General features: G+C 42.1%; 1 protein-coding gene across 2 annotated transcripts in view; it reads right to left on the bottom strand.

The window, feature by feature from the left end:
• The window catches only part of Cep162 (centrosomal protein 162), a 77,717-nt gene extending 68,635 nt beyond the window's left edge, over positions 1–9,082 (bottom strand). For both annotated transcript variants that reach the window (XM_048353887.1, XM_048353888.1), the window contains exons 1-3: positions 9,034–9,082; positions 7,553–7,669; positions 1,611–1,725 (exon numbers count right to left, since the gene is read on the bottom strand). In XM_048353887.1, coding sequence (XP_048209844.1) covers positions 1,611–1,725; positions 7,553–7,609 — 172 coding nt within the window. In that variant the 5' untranslated portion in view covers positions 7,610–7,669; positions 9,034–9,082. The remainder of the gene's footprint in view (positions 1–1,610; positions 1,726–7,552; positions 7,670–9,033) is intronic.
• Between the last annotated feature and the right edge of the window lie 3,559 nt (positions 9,083–12,641).

The following is a 12,641-nucleotide window of genomic DNA, read 5'->3' as shown; positions in this document are numbered from 1 at the left end:
ATTTTTCCTGAACATGGAAATAGTGGCTGGAAACAGTTGCTTTGTGCAGGATAGTCTCACAGCAGTATACATGTTTACTGTTGGGGGCAAGGAGGATACCATATTCTCACAGTATTCTAGACAGTGAAATTTTCTCTAACGTTAATCCATTTAAATAAATAAAATTGTTTTATGACAGATTAAATATTAGCTAACATTAAAGATTACTATTGGCACTTCTTAGATAAAGTCACAATCATATTTTAAAAGAGTACTTAGTCTAAAAAATACCTAGGCTGGGCACCGATGGTTCATGCCTGTAAATCTATCTGTTTAGGAGACTGAAATATGAGTATCACAGTTCAAAGCTATGGCACATTTAAAAAGGGTATCCAAGAAGGCTTCATCAAGAAGTTACCACTTGAGCTAAGACTTATGGACAAAGAAAACCAGTCCACATGAACATGTAACAAAAACTGTTTAAGGAAGAGGAAATATGTGTTCAGCCCCTGAAGCAGAAGGCTAGGAATGTGTGATACATAAGGAGGCTAGTGGAATTTCAGCAGCATGAGTGGAGGGGGACGGGGGAAAGGGGGGCAGTGGAAGTTGACAAGTCAAAGAAGTCATGATGTAAGACTCCTGTAGGGTGGGGACTTAGAGGCCATTAACTTTTAAGAATGATAAGAGAAGCTATTACAATGAGTTGGGATAGACAGGTGAACTGGAGGTGATGGTGAAACAGGGGCTGAAAAGTCTTTGATGACATGCTTTGTAAGACAATGAAGAATAAGGCCTAGAAAAGACAGGTCTAGTGGTAGAGGGAAAACAAACAGTAACCACTGGAGGAGCAGCGGGACCTATATAATGTAGTTCAGTGTGCAACAACTCCAGAGCTTTGGAGAAAATCCATAAGATATTAATGAAGAAGGGTCCTATCTAGACTGGAAAAATCCAAGGACATTCTGCACAGAAGTGATACTGCCAAAATTTGAAGAATGATGACAAGGTAATTAAATGATGTAGGAAAGGGTAAAAACTGCAGGAAGGGAGAACAGCAGTTTAAAGGAAGGCTGCATTTGAAGTTAGGGAGATTAGAATTCTAGAGAAGGGTGACTGGGAGATATATCTATATATATTTATATAATATGGAGATATATCTCATATATATTTATATATACATCATACATATGCATATATATGTATATATATGAGTTCACACTTAGTCCTATTACCTATACAGGAGGGGGGAAGAGAGAGGGAAAAGAGAAGCGACATATATCTATATACCTATAGATATATTGACATATTTTTCACAATTTATTAATGACTATTAAAGTTACAAACGAATGCAATACCAAAACTACAAATTTGTTAAAACATTCCCTGCGTGATTACATTAATACAGTGCCAGAATATTAAACCACGCATATCAATTTACCATTAAACCTGTTATTATCAATTGCATAATAAAATTTAATAAAGGGACGTAACAATAAAAATCAAATTAAGCCTCAAAAATCCACACTAGTAGTACTTTATATGTTTATACTTTAGTAACAAATCTGGAATTAAAGATCTTGACTGACATCTTGTCATCAAATAATTTAAAATAAAAAGTTCACAATATTTACCATCATCTTCAAAATCATCACCAGTTATCCACCAAGGCACGGTGTCTTTCTTCTTCCTTTCTTCTGCAGGCTGTTTGGGCATTTTATTTATATTTTCAAAAGAATCATCTGAAAGCTGAATCAGAGGCAAATTATAAAGATTTAAAATATACTATAAATGAGAATATTCCAACTTTGTCATTAAAATGTTTCTATTAGTTCTCCTAAGTTGATCACATAAACAATATTTTTAACAAAAACATATACATTGTTTTTAATTGTTATTGTAGAGTTGATATACAAAGGGATTATAGTTACACCAATCAGGTAATGAGTACAGTTCTTCTTTGTTGGGGACTCAGTTTTGGCCTTGGTGGGAGAAGGGCGCCAAGAGCGAGACGCTGCCCTTCCCCCAGCCCTGGGACAGTGTAACAGCGAGTCCCTCCCACCTTCCGGCCTCAACTGGAAAAGAAGCCCCCCGCCCCTGGGGGGCGAACATGTGCGTGCCACCATGATAGGGATTGTCCAGCCCACAAAGGAAGTTTCATGACATCACCTGATGGGCAGCCCGGCTTAGCCAATGACCCAAGTCCTTCCCTTTCCCGCCATTACCGCTATATAAACCCCCCTCCCAATTAAATCCTTTGAGACTCATTCAACCATCCAGCCGTCTCCCCGTTATCTTTGTCCTGCGGTTCCTGACACATTATGGGGGCCGAGGAAGGGATTTCGGCATCCCACTTCAGCCTAGAGCAGTCCAGAAAGGACATGCCTTACTCCTTCTGCCGGTATGAGGGGTAGGGCGGAGTTTCTTCCATAGAATCGAGGTTCAGGCATTCCCTCCGGGAGATGGGGGGGGAAGGGGTCCTGGAGACCCCAACATTTGAGCATCTCCTAAAGAGAAGTGAGAAGGGGTCCTCAGAGATCCCGACACCTCTTGAGCCTTGTTTCCTGGTTTTTCCCTCCCATCCCCACCCATAAGATTTACAGTTCATTTTCCACATTGTATCTAGTGAGTATCACTGTTGTATTTGTTCACCCTTGTCCTACCTTTTCTGTGCCCTCCTTTGCCCTTCCAAATACAAACAAACAAGACAAAAGGAAAAGAAAACAAAAATAGCAACTAAAAATGTCTGTTGTTTCCTTTTCTTGGAGTTCATTTCATAGAATATTACTTTATATGATCATCTGCACATAGCTATTGAACCTTTTGTCAACCACTCCTATAAATATCCTCAGTGGCCTCTATATATCGAGTGACTAGAGTCCTATATAATGTATCATGCCCCAGTGAACACATATGTTCTTATCTATAAACACAGGTGGCTAAATTAAAAATCAAGAATGTATCTGAACACTGATTTCATATCTAGAATCAAACAAGCAAAGCACAACAAAGAAAATTTGATAAAGCCACTTGTTGAGGAAAGGAGAGTAAGTATAATCTCTTATCTTCTACATGTTCTGTAAGGTTTAAAAATAAGAAGCAGGGCTGGGGATATGGCCTAGTGGCAAGAGTGCTCACCTTGTATGCATGAAGCCCTGGGTTCGATTCCCCAGCACCACATATACAGAAAATGGCCAGAAGTGACGCTGTGGCTCAAGTGGCAGAGTACTAGCCTTGAGCAAAAGGAAGCCAGGGACAGTGCTCAGCCTCTGAGTCCAAGGCCCAGGACTGGCAAAAAAAAAAAAAAAAAAAAGAATAAGAAGCAGTTGACCAAAATTACCCAGGATCGTAGAACTCAGAACTGCAAGACCAGGGACTGAATTTCAGAGGAGATGATGATATGGTCTAGAGAAATTAACATTTTGTCATAGTGATTTATCACTTGGAGTTATCCTTTAACCATGCATCCAGTACACTTTAACCCTGAAGTGTCTACTGTAGCACCAGTGCAGTACTTCCTTCTAGCTAGTAAGCCAGAGTTCCCCCCTTTTCACCGAAAAGTCAAAGACCTCAGCCAGCAGTACCATCTTCCCCTCACTAAACTCATCTACTAAAGAACCTCTTCCCTCTCCAAAGGCACAATTCTGTTCTACACTCCCAAGAGCACCTGCACTGGGGTCACATTTCCCTTCCATCCCTTCCTTAAGTGCTTCTGATGTAATGCCTGCATCCTGCTTCTCTCTACTTTCTAGGCTTACTCCTCGCCCATATCATACACCTGGCTCAGGACTGCATCTAGCACAGAACCTGGTACAACGTGGAATCAAAGACCCAATACTTATTTCTACTTTATACTCAGAGAGGTGGGGAAGGGCAAAACAAACAAAAATTTCCTTATTCCAACTTTCCTTTTACTGTACCTGATACATTTTCTTTACATAACAATTTAATTCAACATTAACCCCTTAGAATCTGGTTTTCTTTCAAACAGCTTTCCTCCAAGAATTAAAGGCCCTCTAAATGCCACAAATGACTCATCAGTCAGCCTTCCCTATCTGTGTTGCAGAATTTGGTATGGTGACCAAGTCTTCACTTCATGAAACTCTATACCTTTGACCAGGCCAGCATCACTCTCACTATGTTGCTGTTCAGTTCCATCCCCATGACCACCCACATATTTAATAGTGTTGGGCCTTTTGGTCCATTTTGTCTGCTTGAGACCTCTCTAGACCTGTGTTTCTGAGCCCTTCTCATTCTCATTCTTCAGTTCTCTACGTCAAGGATATACGCAGTGTCTCACTTCATCTTTAAATAATCTTGTAACAATTGACTGATGAGAACAGTGAAGCTCAGAGAGGTTAAATGATGCCCAAAGTGGCATTCAAACTAGCTCAGGTCTGGCCTGAGAGCCTGTCTGCTTTCCACCATACAACTAGGATACTGACAGGAGACTATGTAACTTCTAGAATGACAAGGTGCACACATCTCACACATGGCAAACAAAAATGACTTCTAAGAGTGTCAATGTCAAAATGTTCAAAAAGAACTCATTGTCTTCACTGACATCCAGGTAGTATGAAGGGAAGAAGAAAAATTAGTGTTTGGTTTTTTTTTTCCATCTGAAATTCTGTTAGCTAGCTATATCACTTCCATTTAGTCTGTAGGCACCATGATCACTTTGAAATGTTCCATTTCTCTCTTGTCACATTTTTTCCCCATTCATCTATAGTACACATATAGAAACACTAACACCACAGGGATGTAAAAAAATGAGTCTCAGCCTTTCTTTCTGTCTAACACATAGCAGGTGTTCTGACTTTCAAACCTGTCCACACTGCTTTTTAGGTTGTTATCATTAAAAATAAAAGAAAACAAAAAACAGAGCCAGTGGCTCACTGGTGACCCAGGAGGCTGAAAGCCAGCCTAGGTAGGAAAATTTATAAAACTTTATCTCCAATTAACCACCAAAATACTAGAGGTGGAGCTGTGGCTCAAGTGATAGAATGCTAGCCTTAAGCAAAAAAACTCAGGGACAGCACCTAGTCCATGAATTCAACCCACAGGACCAGCACTTAAAAAAAGAAAAAAAAAGAGCTGATCCTCAGAAAAGAACAAAATTACACAATTAGCAAGGACATAGACACACATAAACCCTAATTAATATACAGTCAGTGAGAATGTAAGCAGCATAGCTACTCTACACAACAGTCTTGTACCTTCCCAGTGGTTAAATAAACACACATAATTAGTATATGGCCTTGAAATTCATTTATAGGCATATGAGAAATAAAAACACACAATCCTTGCAAAACCCTGTATGTAATTTTTTGTAAATGCCCAAAGATGGAACTATCTTAAATGACCATCAACTACTAAGCAAATGAACAAATGCAGCATGCTTTGTTTACACAATGACATATGATTCAGCTGTAAGAACAAACTGATATATGCTAGAACGTGGAAAAACTTGGTTGGTAAAAGAAATGCCAAATAACGAATGGTTCCATTAAAGAAAATCTTTGGGAAAACTACTAACAAATAAAGGATTTCTTTCTGTGATGATAATATGTTTTAAACTCAACTGTAATGAAAGTTAAAAACTTTAAAACCATTAAATTATACACTTTAAATGGACAAACTGCATGGTATATGAGTTATATATAAAGTGAATTTTTAAGAGGTAGTTGAGGGCTGGGAATATGGCCTAGTGGTAAAGTGCTTGCCTCATATACATGAAGCCCTGGGTTCGATTCCTCAGCACCACATACATAGAAAACAGCCAGAAGTGGCACTGTGGCTCAAGTGGCAGAGTGCTAGCCTTAAACAAAGAGAAGCCAGTAACAGTGCTCAAGCCCTGAGTTCAAGCCCCAGGACTGACAAAAAACAAAACAAAACAAAGAGTTGGTTGACCCATTCCCAAAAACCATGGTATGTATATTGTATCTATACATAAATATGATATATTTAATAAATATACTCATCATACATTTATATATGTATATGTTAAATATAAATGTAATATTTACACAAACATAAACTATATCTTAAAAAAATTTACTTTTCTTTGTTGTAAAAGTGATGTACAGAGGGGTTAGTTGTATAAGTAAGGTAATGAGTACACTTCTTATCAAACATTGTTACCTTCTCCCTTGTTTTTCCCCCACTTTTCCTTCCCCCTGACTCCCCACTCCCCAAGTTATAGAGTTCATTTCCAACCTTGCTTCCTGTAGGTATAACTGTTGCATTGGTTTACCCTTTATCCTTTGTCTCTCCATTTTGTTATTTCCCTTCCCATACCCAAATCAGGTAAACGTTTATATGACACAGGGTACCAGAACTGTTTGAACAATAATTTATCAAAACTACTAATGAAGTTATTATGAGCCCTAAAACTACAATTTTTATTATTAAAATTAAAACATTGCTTTACCCCACTATCTGAGACTAGAGCCTCTATGATTAACAGGTAGATATGAGAGGAAGACAGAAAAAAGGGAAAGAGTGTTGGTGAGTATGTTTCTAGACGGGGTGGCATATGAGGGGTAGAAGAGAAATATCTTCCCAAAACCTATGATACTATTACTGATTTACGATGAAAATACTTTGAATAAATATAATTTTCAAAATGTGTACACACACAACGGTTTTCAGAATGAAAGTAAAACTCATTCTGATATATCTATAACATCTTGGTAATTTGTATATACCTATATATCTACACAAATATCAAATACATATATGAGGGGAGGAGGGAAAGGAAGAGAAAGGGGAAAGGGGAGAGAATACATGGGACCCCAAGAAGTGACTTGGTTACTTTTTATTGGGTTAAAAGGCCTCTCTGAAGTGGCGATATTTCAAATAAGAGCTTCAATAGCTAGGAGAATATAGGAACATCATTGTTGATGGCAGAACAGGGAGCTCAAAGCCTCCAGGGTGAAATGAGCTTGACACACTAAAGGAAAAATTTGGGGTCTGGGTAGGAGAAACAAGTTGGAAGAGTGATATATAGTCAGTGAGGCAGATATGACCAAAATTCCAAGGGGCTTTATAAACCAGAGGTTTTATTTAATGTTATGGGAAGAACAATAGCATCTTATATAATGGGGAGGAAGAGAGTCAGATTCTGCAACAGCCTACCTGGCTGCAGTGTGGAGAAAGGAACACTAGGACATCAGCTAGAAACAGCTGCAATAGGCAAGGTGACCCTGCAGGCACCAGCATTAGAACGAGAAAGAAACAGGGACACTTCTGCTGATGGACTGGAAGGTGGGCTAATTGCATTTTAGAAGTGTAAGAAAAGACTGAAGAATCCTATGAGACTGTATTGTTTGTTTGTTTTGGCCAGTCTTGGGCCTTGGACTCAGGGGCTGAGCACTGTCCCTGTTTTCTTTTTGCTCAAGGCTAGCACTCTGCCACTTGAGCCACAGCACCACTTCTGGCCATTTTCTGTATATGTGGTGCTGGGGAATTGAACCCAGGGCCTCATGTATATGAGGCAGGCACTCTTGCCACTGGGCCATATCCCCAGCCCGAGACTGTATTGTAATACAGCCTTTAAAACAATGAATTTACTTACCTCTTTCATAAACTGTTCAAATTCTTCATCCAGCTCTTCTTGGGGAGAGTGAGCCATAGTTAAATAAATTTCTGCTTCTCAAAGCAAATAGTCCAGAGGTAGTTACAAAATCTAACACTAAATGGCAAAAGACAAACATCTTTTTAAGAACATGGATCATACCATGAAAACAACCAAACTTAAACTTCAGAAACTGCATTACAATATCCAAAATTATGACTAGTCAGTTGGTCAAGATTCCTAATTTATTAAGCAAACTGATTTGGAAAAGTAGTTTAGACAGTGTCTAATACATTGTCTGGAATTACATTTTCATCTATTAGCATCCAATTCTTAAAAGGTAACTGTAAGGTCCACCCCAGGGACGGCTCCATGCAAATGCCCACTTGTTTAAATCTGTACTCAGTACCTGCATTACCTAGGTAACTGGCACACCTGGAGGCAATTGCCTCCTCCTTCTCTGAGATCACATCCAATCCAATCCACCTGGCCATATCTCCCACCTTTTTCTATATAACCCGGCTCAACATGAGTCTCTGGCTCTTCCCTTTTCTCTTACTGTCTTGTTCTTTTATGTCTTTTCCCCCTTCTGCCTTCCCCTCTGTCTCCCCACACTTCCATCTTGTGTGGGCTGGCAGTTTGCTTCTCTCCCCCCTCCCCGCCCCCCAAACTCCTTTCTGCCTGAACCATGTGGCAGGTTTCCTTTCTGGAGAAGCTTACAGTAACCTCTTCAGTATTTTCTAAACCTACATATATTTGTGTGTTTCCTATTACCTTTTAAATAGACGCCAAATCCTCTCAGAGAACTTTAAAAAATTTAAATAGTATAAAAATGGTCATTTTTTTTTCCTTGCAAAGCACAGGATGTTTGTGCTACTGAATTCAGCTAGTTTCCCCTAATTATTTTACCAATGCATAGGGACAGTTTTGCGAAATAGCCTTCATAGACGTGGGGATGTTTCCAGACAGCGACATTACTAACAGCCCTCAGAATACTTCATAAAATAAAATTAATGCAGCTTAGTCACCACGAATTCTTTCTTTTGAAGCAGCAAGAAGGCCCCTTCCCCCAACAAAACACTGAACACCTTAAGTGGAATTCGGTGCTTTGCAAGGCAAAACCCCCAGTTGCCCAATAACGAAGCCAACTTCAGATTTCTCCCAACTTCTGGTTTTAAGCCTTGGTACAAGAGAAAACGAGCTTTCACGGCAGAGGCGGGAAGGGGCGTAAGCCGGAAGAGCACCTTCCTGGATGCCAAACGCCGCCTGCGCCCTGCACCTGGATGGCGCCCGGCCCGGAAGTTTGAATTGACGCTGACCTACTGCTAGGCCACGGCGTTCTGGCTCCTGACAGAGAGGGCTGTAGGGATGAGGGGAAGGCAAATGAGCAAGTAAAAGACGAGTTGGGGCAGGAAGTGGAGAGAAGTGAAAAACGCGAGCGCTGGGGACCTGGCCGGGGGCCACATCCCGGCTTCACCTACCCCGGCCGTGGAATCCCGCGCTTTCTCACCCGGCTCACCCGCGGTTGCCACGGCAACCGGCCGCGCGGTTACGCCTCTATATCCCGTGATCAATACGGGTCACATGGTTGGGGGGGAGGGGATAGGGTTTCCCTTGGATTTCGCAAGCAGGTTGGGAATGTCGGTCCAGCAGATTGCCATCGCCCCTGCGGACCCTTTTGCTTCACCTTTCTGCGCTCTTCACTTTCTCTTTTCGGCTAGAAAAAGTAGGTGGCAGCGCGAAGGTTCCGGGAGATCCCGGAAGCTGCCCCAATGCCTTTCTGGGAGTTGTAGTCCAATTCTCCTTGTGCGGGGATTCGCCCTGACCTATCTGCCAGGCCTGGTCCATCTCTCACTTGAATGCTTAGGGGAGCTTGGTAGAGAATGAGTGCATTAGGTTTCCACTCAGTAAGCCCTGTGTAGCCTTGTGAGACAAACACCCATGAAAACCAGACCTGGGGTCTTAATAGTGACTCTGTGCCACCACCTAGTGGACAGGAAGTTGAAAATACAAAATGAAAGCCCCAGCCGGGAAAACCACGTGGGTACCAAGTCAGGTATAGCAAGCAGACAGGCTAGCTCTCTAGGATGGAGCATAGCAGCCTCTCCTTGTGCAGGGGAGGTAGTTATATAGTGCCAGCGAAGCTGATAGACAAAATTCAGGCAGTGCTCTAGGCCTGTCAAAATCTTCACAGGATTCACCACCAGTGATTTCTAGGCTGAACAGGCATGGGGAGACACCCATGCTGAGGAGGGTGGGGAAACCACTTCATTCGTTCCCTGAGCAGTTTCCCATGCAAGAGAGACAGAATAAGGAATCAATAGTAGTGAAACAAGGCAGTTTGAGAGCAGACTGGAAGCAGCTTCCTGTAGCCAAGGACCAACGCAGGCCATATAGCTAGCACACGTGTTGACCTGCATCCTGACTCACATTAACTGCATTCTATAAAGAAAAATATCAATCCTGGGTCAGGAAAATCAAGGTCAGCACCTACATCTTTGTAATGGAGTTCCCCCCAAGGGAGGGGACCACAATGTAATGGGGTCCAAGGGGGGTGGAATCCCCCATCCCTCCAAGAGTCTACCACTCAGAGACAGTCTCAAGTAAAAAGATGGATTTATTGGGGAAGTAAAAAGTATACTGACCGGCCAGGGTCACAGCCCAGACTCGTGAGCTGGAACCGCAACTGTAAAAAGCAGGCTGGCCAGCCAGGGCCGCAGCCCAGACTCACGAGCTGGTACCGTGTGCCTGGGCCATGCTTGGGGTTGGCTTATAACGGCAAATACCACATGGTCAAGCCTGCCACACACAGGTGGCCAATGAGGTTACAACACTTACAGAGCATGCCAGGCCACATGCAGGGGGCTAATGAGGTTACAATCTGCCTCATAGCAACTGTTTGAACCAACCTATCATTTTAGTTAGACTTGGCACATGGATTTGGCGGGGCTCACTTGATGCAGATGGATATGCCTACTCATGGGAGGGCACAGGTTTAACCTTGAGCGTTCCACTACTCAGGTGGTCAAGCAGTTTACACAATCTTATCACAGCAAAGGAGAACTTCCCTGGATAGGGATGGTGAGATCTTAGTGAAGATGGAGTTGGCTTCTGCTCTCTTTAATCTGAGATGGAGTCAATGTGACACCCCTCAACATCAAATGATGGCACTGGCCAGATCTGACCTTTGTATTACAATCTGCACACTCATTCCAAAATGACTCTGATCCCTTGATCTTAAAGAGAGAAAATGGAGAAGCAAAATCTTAGCCTATTTTATCTGAGTTGCCAGGATCAGATGTACATTTGAATTTTTGCATAGATGGACATAAAGAATAACATGTTAGTTTTACATTAATGTACTTATGCCATGTGCTGTATATTTGAACCTTTTGGAGTTTTTTTAGACACATTTGCTTGCACCCAAACATGAGTTTGAGTTTAAAACCATTTTTTTTTCCTCTTTTGGCTTTGAGTCAGGATTGCTTCCAGGCTGTTTACTGTGGCTCCACCCATGGGCTACAAGGATCAGCTTAACATAAGACTTAAATTAAGTTAAAATAGTAGTCAAAAGCAAGTAATTTTGAAACCATGATGCCAGTTTTTACATATTTTACACAGACAGACACTTGTGCACAAGCTTTGGGACATGCTTAGATTTTTAAAAATTGGATATGTAAGTTTTCTGGAATTCCAGTGGCAAAATGACATTTTGTCCATATTTTAGAACCACGTGGTCAGTTAGAAAACAAAAAAAAAACCCCAAACTTTTCCAGCAAACAAAAATTTTCACAGATTATATGGTAAGGAAGTGGAGAAGTCACATTTTGAGAAACCAATTCAGCTCCAATAGGGAGCTGAAGTGCGATGTTATGACCACAGAAGGTCCAGGAGATGGGAGACAGAGTGGCAGCAGAGCTGGTCAGAGCCTTAACAGGGTCCACAGCAGGACACCTTCACCTTTGAGTATTTGAATTGCAAGGCCGCAGTTACACAGTTGGGGGGGAGGGTTACAGAGAGCTTGAGTTTCCTACCCTGCCTCTAGGAATTGGGCATGCCCATTAGCTGGGGCGAGGTCCACCTCCAAGATTTTTTGGAAATTTACCTTGGTGGAACCAAGATGGCGCTTGTTAAAACAATTCTATTGTCCACCACATGGTCACTGCTAGAGAAAACTTAGGATTTCGCCAACAACAAGCAGAATTTAACAAACATCAATGACAAGAACAGAAAACCTTTCTTTTGTGTCTTTCAAAGCACATGGTAAATAAACATTGGTACCTTTGGAAGCTAGTACCAGCTCATCCTATATCACAGGCAAGCAGGCAAAGTGAGGCAGAAAGAGAGATTTCCATCTGCCCGAGTGCTCATAGAAGTTATGTAAGTCCTGTAAATATCAGGGGTCCAGTGTCCCATGAAGGATCCACATGGAATTCCAAATTTGGGGCCATATTTGATTTCATGAGGCTTAAGATTGGGCTCAAACTTGAGCAGCATTCCTGAAGCATTTTAGACTGTCACCCACCCTTGATGAGTGAACAGCAGAACTGAACTAGAGATACCCACCAGCATCCCAGTGGGGCTCAGTTCAGCTGACTCCAAAATGGAGTTGATTGTGAGGGAATAAACAGCAAATTGGAGTCATCAAACACAATTGCTGATTCCCTTGACCTAGGCTTATGGTCTCCTGGAGTGTGGCTCGGAACTTGGCGCCAAGATTTTGGGCAGTGTAGCCCGGTGGCCTTGGCCTGGTGGCCTTACAGCAAATCAGATCTGAGCCCCCGGATGATGGTCACTCACCCTGGTTAGAGGTTCAAACCTGTCGTTGTGGTGGTGGATGGAAATAGAGCACTTGGTCAGGAGAAAGTTACCTCAGTGGTCCTCTGGGTGGGCTTAGGACAGCAGAATAGGTCCTGGGGGTAGCTTGGACCTCCCCCCCCAGAAATGGGGGAGCAAATCCACTGGGGAACCTATCCTGGGTTCAGCACCAAAGAAAGGATATGCCCCAGCCATTCCAGGGGACCATGCGGAGATAGTCACAAATAGGAGAAGAAGGTTTATAAGGAGGTTTATTAGTGGGGCCATATCT

This window comes from Perognathus longimembris, chromosome 9 (genome assembly GCF_023159225.1).
Source record: "Perognathus longimembris pacificus isolate PPM17 chromosome 9, ASM2315922v1, whole genome shotgun sequence".
Classification (NCBI taxonomy): domain Eukaryota; kingdom Metazoa; phylum Chordata; class Mammalia; order Rodentia; family Heteromyidae; genus Perognathus; species Perognathus longimembris.
This window is presented reverse-complemented; position numbering and strand designations above follow the sequence as displayed.